Below are 13,309 nucleotides of genomic sequence, written 5' to 3'. Positions count from 1 at the left end.
TGACTTGTGGAATATTGATTTTGATCCTGGTTCACCTCTCTACACTATGCACTGCTTTTGGTTTGTGGTTCTGTTTTGTTTTGTTCTGTTCTGTTTTGTTTGAGGGTTTTGGGGGGTTTTTTTGTTTTGTTTTGGGTTTTTTTTTTGTTTTGTTTTGTTTTTTGGTTTTCTTTTGCTTTTGCACTGGTGATCGAGCTTACCATGTCATGCTTGTAAGGGAGGTGCTCAGGTCACTGAGTTAAATTCCCAACCTGGTTTTCACATTTTTTTATCTGGGAAGTTTCTTTTCATTTGATTTCTTGCTGTATATTAATTTTTGTTGTGGCAGGGTCTCACTGCTGATTTCTATCATTTAGAAAACACCTAAGCCACTATTTCTCAAACTCTTTAATAAAGCTGAAATGGAAGCAATACTCCCAAATTCATTTCAGGAAGCAAACATCACCCTGATACCAAAACCAGAAAAGGGCTCTCAAGAGGCTGAGGGAGGAGGATCGCTGTGAGTAGAAGGCCATCCTGGGCTACAAAGTAAATTCAAGGCCAACATAAATCATATAATGAAACCCTACTTCAAAAAAAAAGACCAAAAGAAAAAGAAAGGAAGGATCACTAAGAAAGAGAATTTCAGGCCAATTTCCCTAGTGAACATAGATGCAAAAATTCTCAATAAGATACTGGCAAACAAAATGCAGCACATCATCAATACTATACATGATGATCAAGAGGAATTCATTCCAGGGATGCAGGGATGGTTCAATATATATAAATCAGTAAATGCAATACACCATATTAACAGAGCCAAAGACAAAAATCATATAATGATCTCAATAGATGCAGAGAATTCCAGCATCAATTCATGATGGTTAAAAAAACAAGAACCCCACATAAAATTGGATTAGATGGAGCTGGGAGGGTTAGTTCAGTGGCACAAATATCTGCTAGGCAAGCGCGAGGTTGTGAGTTTGATCTCTAGTATCAAAAAAGAAAAAATGAAAAAAATGGAATGGATGGCTTTTATCTCACTCTCACTAAAGCCATTTCTGACAAACCAATAGCCAATATCATCCTAAATGGACAAAAAACTGGAAACTTTCACTCTAAAATTAGAAATGAGAAAGGATGTCCACTGTCTCCACTCTTATTCAATATAGTCCTGGAAAATTTAGCCAGAGAAACTAGACAAGAGAAAGAAATATAAGGAATAAAGATAAGAAAACAAGAAGTTAAATTATCAGTACTTACAGATGACACGATACTGTACATAGAAGGCCCCAAAAACACCACTAAAAAAAACTGGTAGATTTAATAAGCAAACTCAGTACTGTAGTTGGATACAAAGTCAACAGTCAAAAAATCAATAGCCTTCCTGTACATGAATAATAAACTCACTGAGAAAGAAAGCAGGGAAACAATACCTTTCCCAATAGCATCCAAAAATATGAAATACTTAGGAACCAATCTAACAAATAATGTAAAAAATCTCTACATTGAAAACTACAGTAATCTGAAAAGGAAGACTGGAGAGAATATCATAAAATGGAAAGATATTCATTGTTCTTGGGTAGGAAAAAGCAAGTTAGTGAAAATGCCCATACTTTCAAAATTGTAATACAGATTTAATTCTGATCTAAATTCTAATATCACATCTCATAGAATTAGACAAAACAATCTTAAAATTCATTTGGAGCCAGAAGAGATCTAGAATAGGAAAGGAAATTGTGGGCAACAAAGGGAACACAGGGAGCATCACAATCCCTGACTTGAAATTTTACTATAAAGCTACTGTGGTAAAAACAATGTGGCATGCCAGGGGGTAGCTCAGTGGCACAAGTACCTGCTTTGCAAGCGCAAGGTCATGAGTTCAATCCCAGGTACCAAAGAAAAAAAAAGAGCACCCTAAAGATCAACGGAACAGAATAGAAGATGCAAATAAAACTCCAGACACACTAAGCCACCTTATCTTTGATAAAGGGGCCAAACACATTCACTGGAAGAAAGATAGCCTCTTTAATAGATGGTGCTGGAAAAACTGGCTCTACACATGCTGAAAATTAAAAGTGAACCCACATCATTCAACATGCCTTAAACTAAATTCAAAATGGATCAAAACCTAAATAACAGAAACATTAAATCCAGTGAAAGAGAGAATACATAAAACTATTAAAGACATTGGTGTAGGCAAATTCTTTATTAATAAAGCCCCAGTCTCCCAGGAGCTATCACAAAGATCAACAGTAGGATCTTATCTTATTGAAAAGTTTTGCACAGCAACAGAAACCACCAATGAAGAGTCAACCTACAATATTTGCCAGCTCTTCCTCAAACAAAGGATTACAATCAAAAGATACAAAGAACTCAAAAAAATCAGACCTCTCACATTTAAAAACCCGATCCAAAAATGGGCATCTAGATGAATACATACTTCTCAGATGAAGAAATACAAACATCAAATAAATGTATGGAAAAATATTCAGAGTGACTGGTCGTTTGAGACATGCAAATTAAAACAGCCCTGAGATTCCAACTCACTCTGGAAAAAATGACTATTATCAAGAAGTCAAGCAATAACAAATACTGGAGAGGCTGTGGGGAAAAGGGACACTTCTCCACTGTTGGTAGGAGTATAGACTGGTGTGACCTCTCTGAAAACAGTGTGGAGATTTCTCAAAAAAACTAGGACTGAAAGTCCCATTTGACCAGCTATTCTGCTTCCTGATATCTTCCCAGAAGAATTAAAAGCATTGTACCACAGTTTCTAACAGCACAATTTATAATACTTAGATCTTGGAAACAACCTAAATGCTCATCAACAGAACAATGGCTAAAAAAGATATGGCATTTTTATAGAGCAACATACCACTCAACCATAAAGAAGGATAAACTTGAAACGTTTATAGGTAAATGGATGCAACTAAAGGTCATGCTCATACATGAAAGAAATCAGACTCACATGTGTATTCATATTGCCTCCATAGTGTAAAAGTTGATATATATATATATATAAGAAATTAGTAATCATATATGACAGTTATGCTACTAATTTCACTCACTGAAAAGAAAGCTTTATGCTAATATTGCTTGAAGAATTAAATGAAGACTCTTGCACTATAAGAACTAATCCAAAAATAGCAATATACAGTGTATTAAACATTGTTACCCTCTAATTATTGTTTTGAAATTTTTTTCTCTTTAAAATAATAAGTAAACAAATAGATGTGAGGACAAACCCTGATAAATATATAGCATGTTCTTTAGTGATTAAACATGCATGTTCTTCAGCTAGATTTTCCAATTCTCCATTTAGTGTCTCCCACACTTATCAGCTGAGTTATTTTAAATAAAGTTTTCTGGTCCTTCCACATTCATAAAACAGGGAAAATATTAATACCTACCACATAGAGTTCTTATGAAGAAGAAAGTCTTAAAAAGTACTTGATGGGAGAGCTAATGCGATGTAAATATCAGGTGTTATTATTACCTGTCCCGCCTCATTAAAAAATAACTAACGCTAAGTAAATCAAGTATTGTCAGAGTCTATTCATGCTGCTATAATTAAATTCCATGGAATTAGGTGCCCTGTACACAATCAAACTTTGTTTCTCACACTTCTAGAGACTGGGGGTCTGAGATCTAATACCCAGTAGATTCAGTATCTCCTAACATTCTGCTTTCTGGTTTGAAGATGGTGCTTTAAAGCTGTTCTCCTGAGATAGAAGAGAAAGCCAGGTCTCTGGGGCATGATAAGGCCTCATCTGGTTGAGAGGATAGAGGCTTTCTAAATGATGTCCTCCCAAAGGATTCTCCTCCTAACTCTAGGTTCCAACATAAATTGTAGGAAACATTAAATATTCAACAGAAATATCATAGGAAGAAAACTGAATGGAACACTCACTTTTAGTTACTTTTTCTTCACAAATTACAGAGGTCACAGCTAAACAGCATATTGCTATTAACTTTGCTGTAGATCATTAAGATTTGTTTATGATTCTTAAAATCAACCAAGAAGGGTTTTGAAAACTTCCACTTTATACTGTTGCTCTCAGTCAGGCATGGCAAAAAGGAAATTTGCATTTCAATAAGTAGTCAAACCCAAAAGCAGCAGGGTATTAATGCATCTCTCTTTTTCCAATATTTTTAGGGTTTTTCAACAGAAAAAAAAAGTAAACTGTGTTTGGACATGATCAGATACAAACAGCTAATTCCTGCTCTGAAATATTCATGGGAAAAAATATTCTAAACTCACACCCCTACTGATCACTTGGTGATAAAATTAGCCACGTTTGTATGGTCAAGGTGTGGGCCTTGTGAGATTCACATGCCTTGGGCTGTTGTAGAGGCAGTGAGAAAGTAGAGCTTAAACTGGAAATAGCACAATACGACTGTCACTCAGCACTCTAAAAGACTGAGTAACATCAGAAGGTCACGAGTTCTAGTTCAGTTAGAGCAAATTAGCAATTAACAAGACCCTATCCCAAAATGAATAATACAAAAGGCTTGCAGGTATAGCTCAGAGCAGAGGCTCTTGGTTAAATCCCCAGTACAACAACAACAAAGTACATGGAATATGGAGAGGAAACAGGATGAACAGTACCATTAGAATCTGTTTTTACGATGGTGTTCTATGCCGCAAATCTACAACTATTTATTCATTTTATGGTTTAATAATTTTTATTTTGCAATAACTATTTGAGATAATAGGCTTTTAAAGTGACTAAATTCAAAATTAAATAGTGAATCTCCATTTCTTTAGACAATTAATCATGCATATAACTTGCTCAAAATATTTTGGACTATAGACACTGTTCAGGTCTACACTCCCAGCTACTCACAGACTGAGGTGAAAGTGTCACAAATTAGCTTGAAAATTCTTCTCTTCGATTCAGAGAAACATCACATATTGGCAAAGTGCCACTCCCTTAATGTTGGAAGTTCTGGGCTTTGAGGATCAGCGATTCTTGGCCCTTATTATTATGACCCTGAGCTTTCTATACTACTACCTCTTGGCTCTCAATGTTGCATCCTGGTGGTTCCCAGCCACCCATCTCAGCTCCTCAGAAGCTTTGTGGTGCACATGCCCCAGATTCCATTGTCCTGTGCAGGTCTCCAGCACTCTCCGAAGGCCCTCAGTACTAATAGTCTCTTGTGTCACCAGCTTTTATTGCAAACTCTGCAGTCCACTCTAACCAAGGTAAGAATTACAAGTACACAATAAGACAACTCAAATTAGATTTTCATTGTTACCTGTCTGAACGTTAAACAATGATGCCACCACTTTTCAGGAGTCTCCAGGAGTGGAAACCATGCTGATCATGACCAATTGAGGTCTGGATGTTCCCAGAATAAATAATGTGCCCGCGTCCCTCTTCTTCTCTGTCCAGCCAGATGGGTCTTCCATCAGCTCCTCAGATAGGCAACAGCACCAAGAACACCCAGAACCAGGAGGAGCTGTCAGGCAAGTCAGCAAGAGCAAGGGTACTAAGACCGTTGTCAAAGTAACAATACAACTGGCTGGAAATTGTAATCTTGGTAAAGCTAGCACGCATGTCACATAGGAAGTATAATGGCATGGCACCACTCTATGAGATCACACCCCTTATGGACGTTAGTTGGAAAAGAGAAGGTAGTGACACTTCATTTTTTTTTTTTTTTTTTTTTTTTAGTCTAACCTCAGGAAAAATTCTTCAGACCAGGAGATCAAGACCAGCCTCTAAAAGGCTTTACAATTCATAGGCCCATTTTAATGGGAAGGAATTAATACTGAAAATATGAACACTAGTCAAGCAGTTTTGTTAGTCAACTAACTGTCTGCAATGGTAAGAAACAATTCAGAAAACCAACTTATGAACAGAAAATTTTTATTTTGTTTACAGTCTCCAAGGTTCAGTCCAAAATTAGTTGGTCAAGTTGGTTTAGGAGCACGTCATTGTGAGAGAGTGAGAGAGCATACCACAATAAAACCACTCACATCATGCCTGGGGGTAAGGAAAAGGAGGACACCAAGGTCCATAGCCCCCTTCCATGCCCAGTGACTAGAAGACCTCCCAGTAGGCACCACTGTGTAAGATTCTCACAGCAGTGCCAGTGGGGGATTAAGACTTTGTTAACACACGAGCCTTTAGGTGACAGTCCAGATGCAAACCATGACATGCATTCCAATGTTCAAAAAAGTAATCTAAACAAGGCTTTGTACTCAACATTCACAGCTATGTTATATTCTTAACAGAACTTATTTTTGAAGAATTACTATCTATATTATGATGAATGCTAATTTCTCTTTCCAGAAATACTATGAAAATGATGTAACTTTACTCCAGCATGACTTTCATTTTTAAAAGAGCCCAGCAATGATAATCAATTATTTGGTCACCAGGATTTAAGATCATACACCATTATCTAATAACGCTGTAACTTTAAATTTTCTCATGTTTGAAAAAGTCTTCCAAGCATCATATTGACTTTTCCATTTACAATATGCATGTCCCCCTCTCTACACTTGTCCCCAGTGCTCCTTGTCAGCAATTGAAAATCAACAACTTGTCTTAAAACTAAAAATATAGATTTAATGTATTTTACTACATTAGGATTTGCCATTTTCAATTTGATATATTGATGCTGTAAATCTGTTTACATCTACACATTCCACAAATATTTACTGTATTTTTATATTACTTGGTTTGACATTGGATACACTGAGGAAAACATACTCTCCAGAAAGTTATACATCCATGTGTAAGTCTGTGCCCAGAAAATAGAGGCCCATCAGGGAATAGTGCTCTTGAAGAGCCATGGGAATTCCCAGGCAGAGCGATCCCTAGGCAAGTCATCCCAGAACATAGGGATAGCATTTACCAAGGTACAAGGCTTAATACATATCCATGTCCAAGCCCTATTTAACAAGAATAACTGAACAATTATGGTTTTTTTTCAATTGCTCAAAACTTCTCTATGGCAAGGACGTACAGTCTCCAGGGCACAGTAACGTCTTCAAAATGTTCCAGACGTCTAGAATTTATTTAGATAGCTAAGAATTTATATAGAATTTATTTAGATAGCCAAGTCACTTAGCACTTGCATTACACTGTGATGACTGCTAGAGCAGTGTGCTATGATACTGTGTGCTCTGACCATAGGAAAAACAAATCATCATACCTCCACAGGAAATATCCAGGACTTGGTTTCTTTCAACTAGAAGCAAAAATATGACAGTGTCAAGAGCTGCTTGCTCACTGTCTCTCTTAAATAATAAACTACACAGTAAAAAGGGCTCCAACTAGGCCTCAAATAATTACAGAGGTTTTGGGCAGTGCTAGTCCCACGTCCCTTCCCACCATCTTCTCCCTAAGAATGACACTGATTAGCAGCTTGCTTCTCTGGCTATCAGAAATGTGCTCAACATAAATATCCTCCAATCATACACATAATAATAAGATTGTAGAAAATTCAACCATTACAAAAATGCAGTATGGAAAACATGATTACAATCCTAAGGTACTCACCAACTAGAATTATTTCACTTATACAGGTAGTAGATTCTGAATAGGCATAAATGATTTTTGTTCTATTTTGTTTTGTTTTGTTGTTTTGTTTGTCTTTTTGAGACAAGGTCTCACTCTGCAGTTCAGGCTGGCCTTAATTTCACCATGTTGGTCTTGAACTTGCAATGATTCTTCTGTCTCAGCCTCCCAAGTGCTGGAATTACAGGCATGTGCCACCACACCCGGCTGGCATAAGTTTCTTTTTATACTATAGATGATTTATATTATATGTGCTACTCTATATTTTTTGAATTTTATATCTAAGTTATGGCATTTAACATAGATGTTAATGATTGCAAAATTTTTGCTACCTATTATTCATTACTAACCTCAAAGTTTTGCATACATTATCTTGTAGGTATATACATGATGATTCAGAGGTTAACAGCTTTATAAACTGTGCAGTCACAGGAAAAAAAAAACTCGTAGACATGCATAGACAACTAACTCACCCTCTTCAGCTCTGATTCATGCTCAGTAATTTGTTTATTCAGTAATTTCTTTTTGATTCTTTTCCCACAGTTTTAACTTATCAAGAACCTCTCTCTCCAAAAGCACATTCTGTACTTCATCTAATTAAACTTTTACCAGTTGCTTCATTCAGCCAATATTTACCAAATGCCTCCTCGGTACAAAATCATAGAGAGGAAAAATTACAATCTTATTTGACCTGTGACCTTTCCAAGGACTAAGGTATTGCTACCTAATGATAGTGACCTCTTCACATCCTACATTTCACCTTGTCTCTTGGTGGGCTAAAGAATTCTTCTCTTTGCTTATTTTCTTTAGCCGATTTTTAATAACAATCTTTGAGAACAAGAAAATCCCCAACAGTAACAACTAACATATGGACACAAACAACAATAACCACTAAAAATGCAGTACACACAGGTGTTTTACCTTCTGCAAGAGTTTATTGTTGTTTACACAGATACTAATAGGTGTGTGCTATGAGTTCTTACAATTTGTGATTACATAGACCAATATATGTTTTTAAATTTCATTTTCTTATCAATTATTGGTGATATACAATATTTTGTGCACAATGTTAAATATCATCCACACTTATTAATCTAATACTCAGTTTAAAAAAACATTAATTCACTTGATATTTCCAGTATACCTCTGCTCAATCTCCAAAGGATTATGTTGAAGATTTTAAAAGATTTCTTTTCCATATTTAGGTTTACATTCCACTAGGATTTACTTAGTACATGGAATAGGGTGAGAATCCAGAGTTATTATTCTGTATAAGAAAATCCTTGCCTTCTCCTACTTATTGAGTCATTTTTTTCACTACCTTATTATGCTTCTTCTGATACGCCTAATTTTCATGTAAGTCTCAGCTCATCTATAAATCTATTTGTTACTCTTTTGCATGTATTTTAGTTTTTAAAAGTAAAATCTAATAATGTGTTGTATGGCAAATTCTTTACAGTTTACTCTCTGAGGCTCTCCCAAAGGTGCTCACTCTGATCTCAAACTTGCTGTTCTCTTGCTCCAGCTCTGGAAATAGCCAGGAATACAGGCACATGCCAGTGCACCTGGCTGCAAATTCTGTCACAAGAATTCATCACAAAAGTAGTAAATTTTAGATCTCTGCAATTTGAGTGTGTTGGCTTTCTAATTTAGACGCCAGATAAATGAGGTTAAAAACAATAGTTACTGTTACAAACAGCCTGGGCTCTGAATAAGGGTTACCGAGACACTAACAACCAATTTCAGAAATTTGTATTGTTCATTCCAAAAGACACTAATGCAATTTCCTCAGGCTGCCTGGATTGGTTTGGGGAAAGATCTGGTCAGTATGTAGTCTGCCAACGGTGTGGGTAAGTAAGACAGAGGAATATAGAAAAATTTTGCATCCCAGCCGCCAGAATATCGAGTACGAGGATACGCTGAGGTCAGAGCATGTTCCATGCAGTCAGTGACCAGGAATAGGTTTGTGCTACCAGCTGACAGCAACTTCTTAATTAAGCCATAAGAGTTAGCAATCATGTTCTTATGTTGTTTTTTGATTTTCTTTTGGGTGACTACTCAGTATAAAATGGAAACTTCCTACAATTTTTGTTTTTCTTGACTTATAATTTATACATCATACTAATGAGCCATGGAACATGCACAAAGAATAATTTTTGTATACTCTATGTTCTATTACCATAACCAAAATTCCATTTTAGAATAGTTGCATCATCCCCAAAAGAAACTGAGACTGTACCTCAGTTAAAGGCCACTTGCCTTCCATGTACACAGCCCTAGGTTTAATTCCCATCACAAAAGAAAAGAATATTTTAAAAAAAACCTGTGCGCATTTGTATTCTTTCTATTGTCTCATCAACCACCAGCCAAGGCAACCACTAATTTGTTTTTTATCTCCATAGATTTGTCCTCCCTGAGCATTTCCTGGCAATCATGTGGTCTTCTACTAGCCTCTAGTCTAATGTAGTATATACCAGAACTTGACTCCCTTTCATTGCCAAATAACACTCCATTGAGTGGCTATTGTTTTATCTGATGTTTGGATTGTTTCTACTTTGAGGCTACTATGAATAATGCTGTTGACAACTATATATTTGATTAACAATCACTAATATAGATATTGTACTTGCTAGGAAAATTTAGTATCCAACTTGATAGTCCATATAAGTATAAAACAAACAGTAATGACATAGTCTAATATAAAACATATACAATAAAAATAACATATTAATAGTGTTTATAAAACTGCAGTGGGTTATAGTGGATAAAATAAAAACAGTGCTATAATAGTTCACATATTTCTTTGTCTTTATTTTTTCCCCTCAATGCTGGGGTTCAAACCCAGGCTTAAATAAGAAGCATGAATGTTGCACAATTAAGCCACACCTCCATGCTTTTTCTTATTATGCTTAAGAAGGCTACAAAAATTTAACATTGCACATGTGGCTCATATTCTATGTCTATTGGACAACACTGATCTAAATATTCAGATCAATGGACAAATATCAGATATCTATATATACAGATATAGATAGATAGATAGATAGATAGATAGATAGATAGATAGATAGACAGATAGATAGATAGATGACACACTTTCATGTTTTCCAGTGTTCTACTGATTTCTATTTCAATACTCTATGGACCCAGAGGGAAGCAAGTTCCCTAGAAGTAGAGAATCTGAGGGGAGAAAGAGCAAATAATAATGGCCAACCTCTAGCAGATTGGAAAACACTTTCCTCTCTAACCAGTATGAGTTCTGAGAGGCTACAGCACTTTCTGCTCAGCCTTTCTTGATCCAACTTCTTGCTTCTCTGGTGCTGGTGATCTCTTAGACTGGTATGACCAGAAGACAGCATCTAGGTCAAGAGTTTTCCACAAATGGATCTTCCCTTGCTCCTTTTCTCTGAACTGCACTATCTCCCAAAGACAGGGCCAGGGCTGCTGCTATCACCACAGGGCCTTTTCATGCAAATTTGCCATTTGCTGACTCTGGAAAAGTATCCCTTCCCTCAAGGAGGTATAGATTCACACCAATGTGGATGATTTACTTCTACTAAGAGGCCAGCTTTGCCTGCAACCCACACCATCCACTCCTTCAGGTAACCAGAATCATGGTCTTACCTGAAATTAAATTATCTCACTCCCACAAGGCTCTGTAACTTTGTATATGAGAGGTATAGTCCCAGATATAGCCTATTAGACCATGCAGACAGGATCCTCTCCCCAATTACATCCTTACATCCTGTCAAAATTTGTAACCAGGAGAGCAGACACATTGAAAATTGCACATCAGTCATGTAGACATCTCATGACAGCCCTGCTGAACACTCAAAATGCCCTTCTCTCATGACAAGAGATTCCACAGCCCTAACCAAGGATCATCCCCTTCCACCCAGAGGGTCAGCCCATATGTGATACATTAGGTTAGGGATGGTACTGGCACAGGGTTTTCTCTGTGCCTTTCAGCAACAGTGAAGACCAAACCATTAATACACTGGGACTTTACTGACTCCCTCTCATCTTCACATAGTGTTTTAAGAACTATTGTTTTCACTGTATCTGCAAATCATTTTCCATTAACCCCCTCCTTCTCTTCTAATACAACCATATACCCTTTCCCTATGGGGAAAAAAACTTACAAGTATCGAAGTAGTGCTGTCCATAGGATTTCTTAATATGCATGGGTGCTTCATCCCAGGCTTGCTTCGCTCTCTCTAAGGATCGCTGCATATCCGTCATTTCTGTTTTGAAGCTACCAGGTTCAACCACGCTGACTTTCACCCCAAAACCTTTCAGTTCACGCCTGAAACAAATCCATCAAGTTAACTCCATTGATTGAATGAAACACAAGGCCATTTCAATGTTCTCAAGGAGGAAAACACAAAACAAATCAAAAAGATTATTTAAAAACCTCAACTGAGTATTTTAAAAGATAAAGGAATGGAAAGAGAAACATAAAAATTTAAACATCCCCAGATTCAACAGCTGATGACACCATCATCCCAACTATCATGACCATTAAATTCTAAATGGCTTTACCAAAGAATAAAGTACCTACCTGTTCCACACACTGGAGGTGTCATAAATAAAAATTATAATAAAAGAAACAATACTGATTATTACTGGTACAGTGGTAATCATCTTACACTAGCAATTATACCCTGTTTAGACTCAATTCTTCACTTAAAAGCTTACAACGGGCAAGTCCAACAGGGAACCTCACAAGTGCAAGAAAATTCAAAAGAACTACACAGTTTGGGTAGTGTAGCTCAGGGTACAGTACATGCTGGACATGAAAAAATGTCCTGGGTTTAATCAACACCTCTGGAAAACAAAGAAAGAAGAATAAAGGAAAATTATTCAAGGAACTATTCAAGAGGTACAAAAGTGTTGCAAAGAAATTTCCTGACTTAGTCATGAAGCCTTCAGTGAAAAGAAGACATTTCAGGTTAGCCTTGAATGATAAAGAGGACTCTCCAGGTGAAGAAAGAGGAAGAGTACCCCAGCTCACAGCGGGCTGCTCAGACAAAAACATTTCCTCTGGGAAAATTAATCTGTTCAAGGGCTATAGAAAATATTTGTGGGATAAATTGTGGACATTATGAATGCTATCATTATACATCACTTCTTGTAAGTTAATCTTCTTTAATGTTTGCTGGTACATATTTATATTTTAGGAACAACAATAAATATCAGTATTTATTTAAAAGATTACAAATGATAGTTCATTCCAGAATATTCCTGTTAACTCTGGGGTGTTTTGTTTTGCTTGCTTTTTTTTCTTTTCTATTTTTGGAGGCACAGTTTCACTATGTATTGCAGGCTGACCCTGAACTCATTTTGTAGTCCAAGCTGGCCTCAAACTCACAGCAATCCTCCTGCTTCAGCTTCCCAAGTACTATGATTACAGGCATGCACCGCCACATCCAGCTCCTGTTAGTTCAATGAATAGTTACAGAAGTTCTCCTGAGGAGCTCACTCTGTGCAAAGAACCTACAGAGCACAGCCTGCACCAACTCAAGCAAGACAGCAGAATGCATCTCGGAAAGTGTGGCTACCAGTACTCTGGCCATGGTGATAAGGGCTGCTGCAGACACTACAACCAAGCTTGGTGGCAAAGCTGAACCTGAACTGATGTCAAGGAAAAATGTGTAAAAAAATGGTCTATAAAGAAGAGAGAACACAGCATGTTACATCCCTTAAAGCAGTGGTCCTCATAGTATATACACTGGATCAATAGCATCAAAGCCTCCTTGAAACCTGTCAAAAATTCACCTTCTATCAGGCCTCAG

General features: G+C 36.8%; 1 protein-coding gene across 1 annotated transcript in view; it reads right to left on the bottom strand.

The window, feature by feature from the left end:
• Positions 1-5,838: 5,838 nt before the first annotated feature.
• Positions 5,839-13,309, bottom strand: part of LOC100717768 (17-beta-hydroxysteroid dehydrogenase type 6-like) — an 80,209-nt gene continuing 72,738 nt past the window's right edge. Inside the window, exons 3-5 of the mRNA XM_063254979.1 lie at positions 11,653-11,820; positions 10,401-10,413; positions 5,839-9,503 (exon numbers count right to left, since the gene is read on the bottom strand). Of these exons, the coding sequence (XP_063111049.1) occupies positions 9,303-9,503; positions 10,401-10,413; positions 11,653-11,820 (382 nt within the window). The 3' untranslated portion in view covers positions 5,839-9,302. The remainder of the gene's footprint in view (positions 9,504-10,400; positions 10,414-11,652; positions 11,821-13,309) is intronic.

Source organism: Cavia porcellus, unplaced genomic scaffold, assembly GCF_034190915.1.
Source record: "Cavia porcellus strain 051 isolate PalLab524CR breed Dunkin Hartley unplaced genomic scaffold, mCavPor4.1 scaffold_8, whole genome shotgun sequence".
Taxonomy (NCBI): domain Eukaryota; kingdom Metazoa; phylum Chordata; class Mammalia; order Rodentia; family Caviidae; genus Cavia; species Cavia porcellus.
This window is presented reverse-complemented; position numbering and strand designations above follow the sequence as displayed.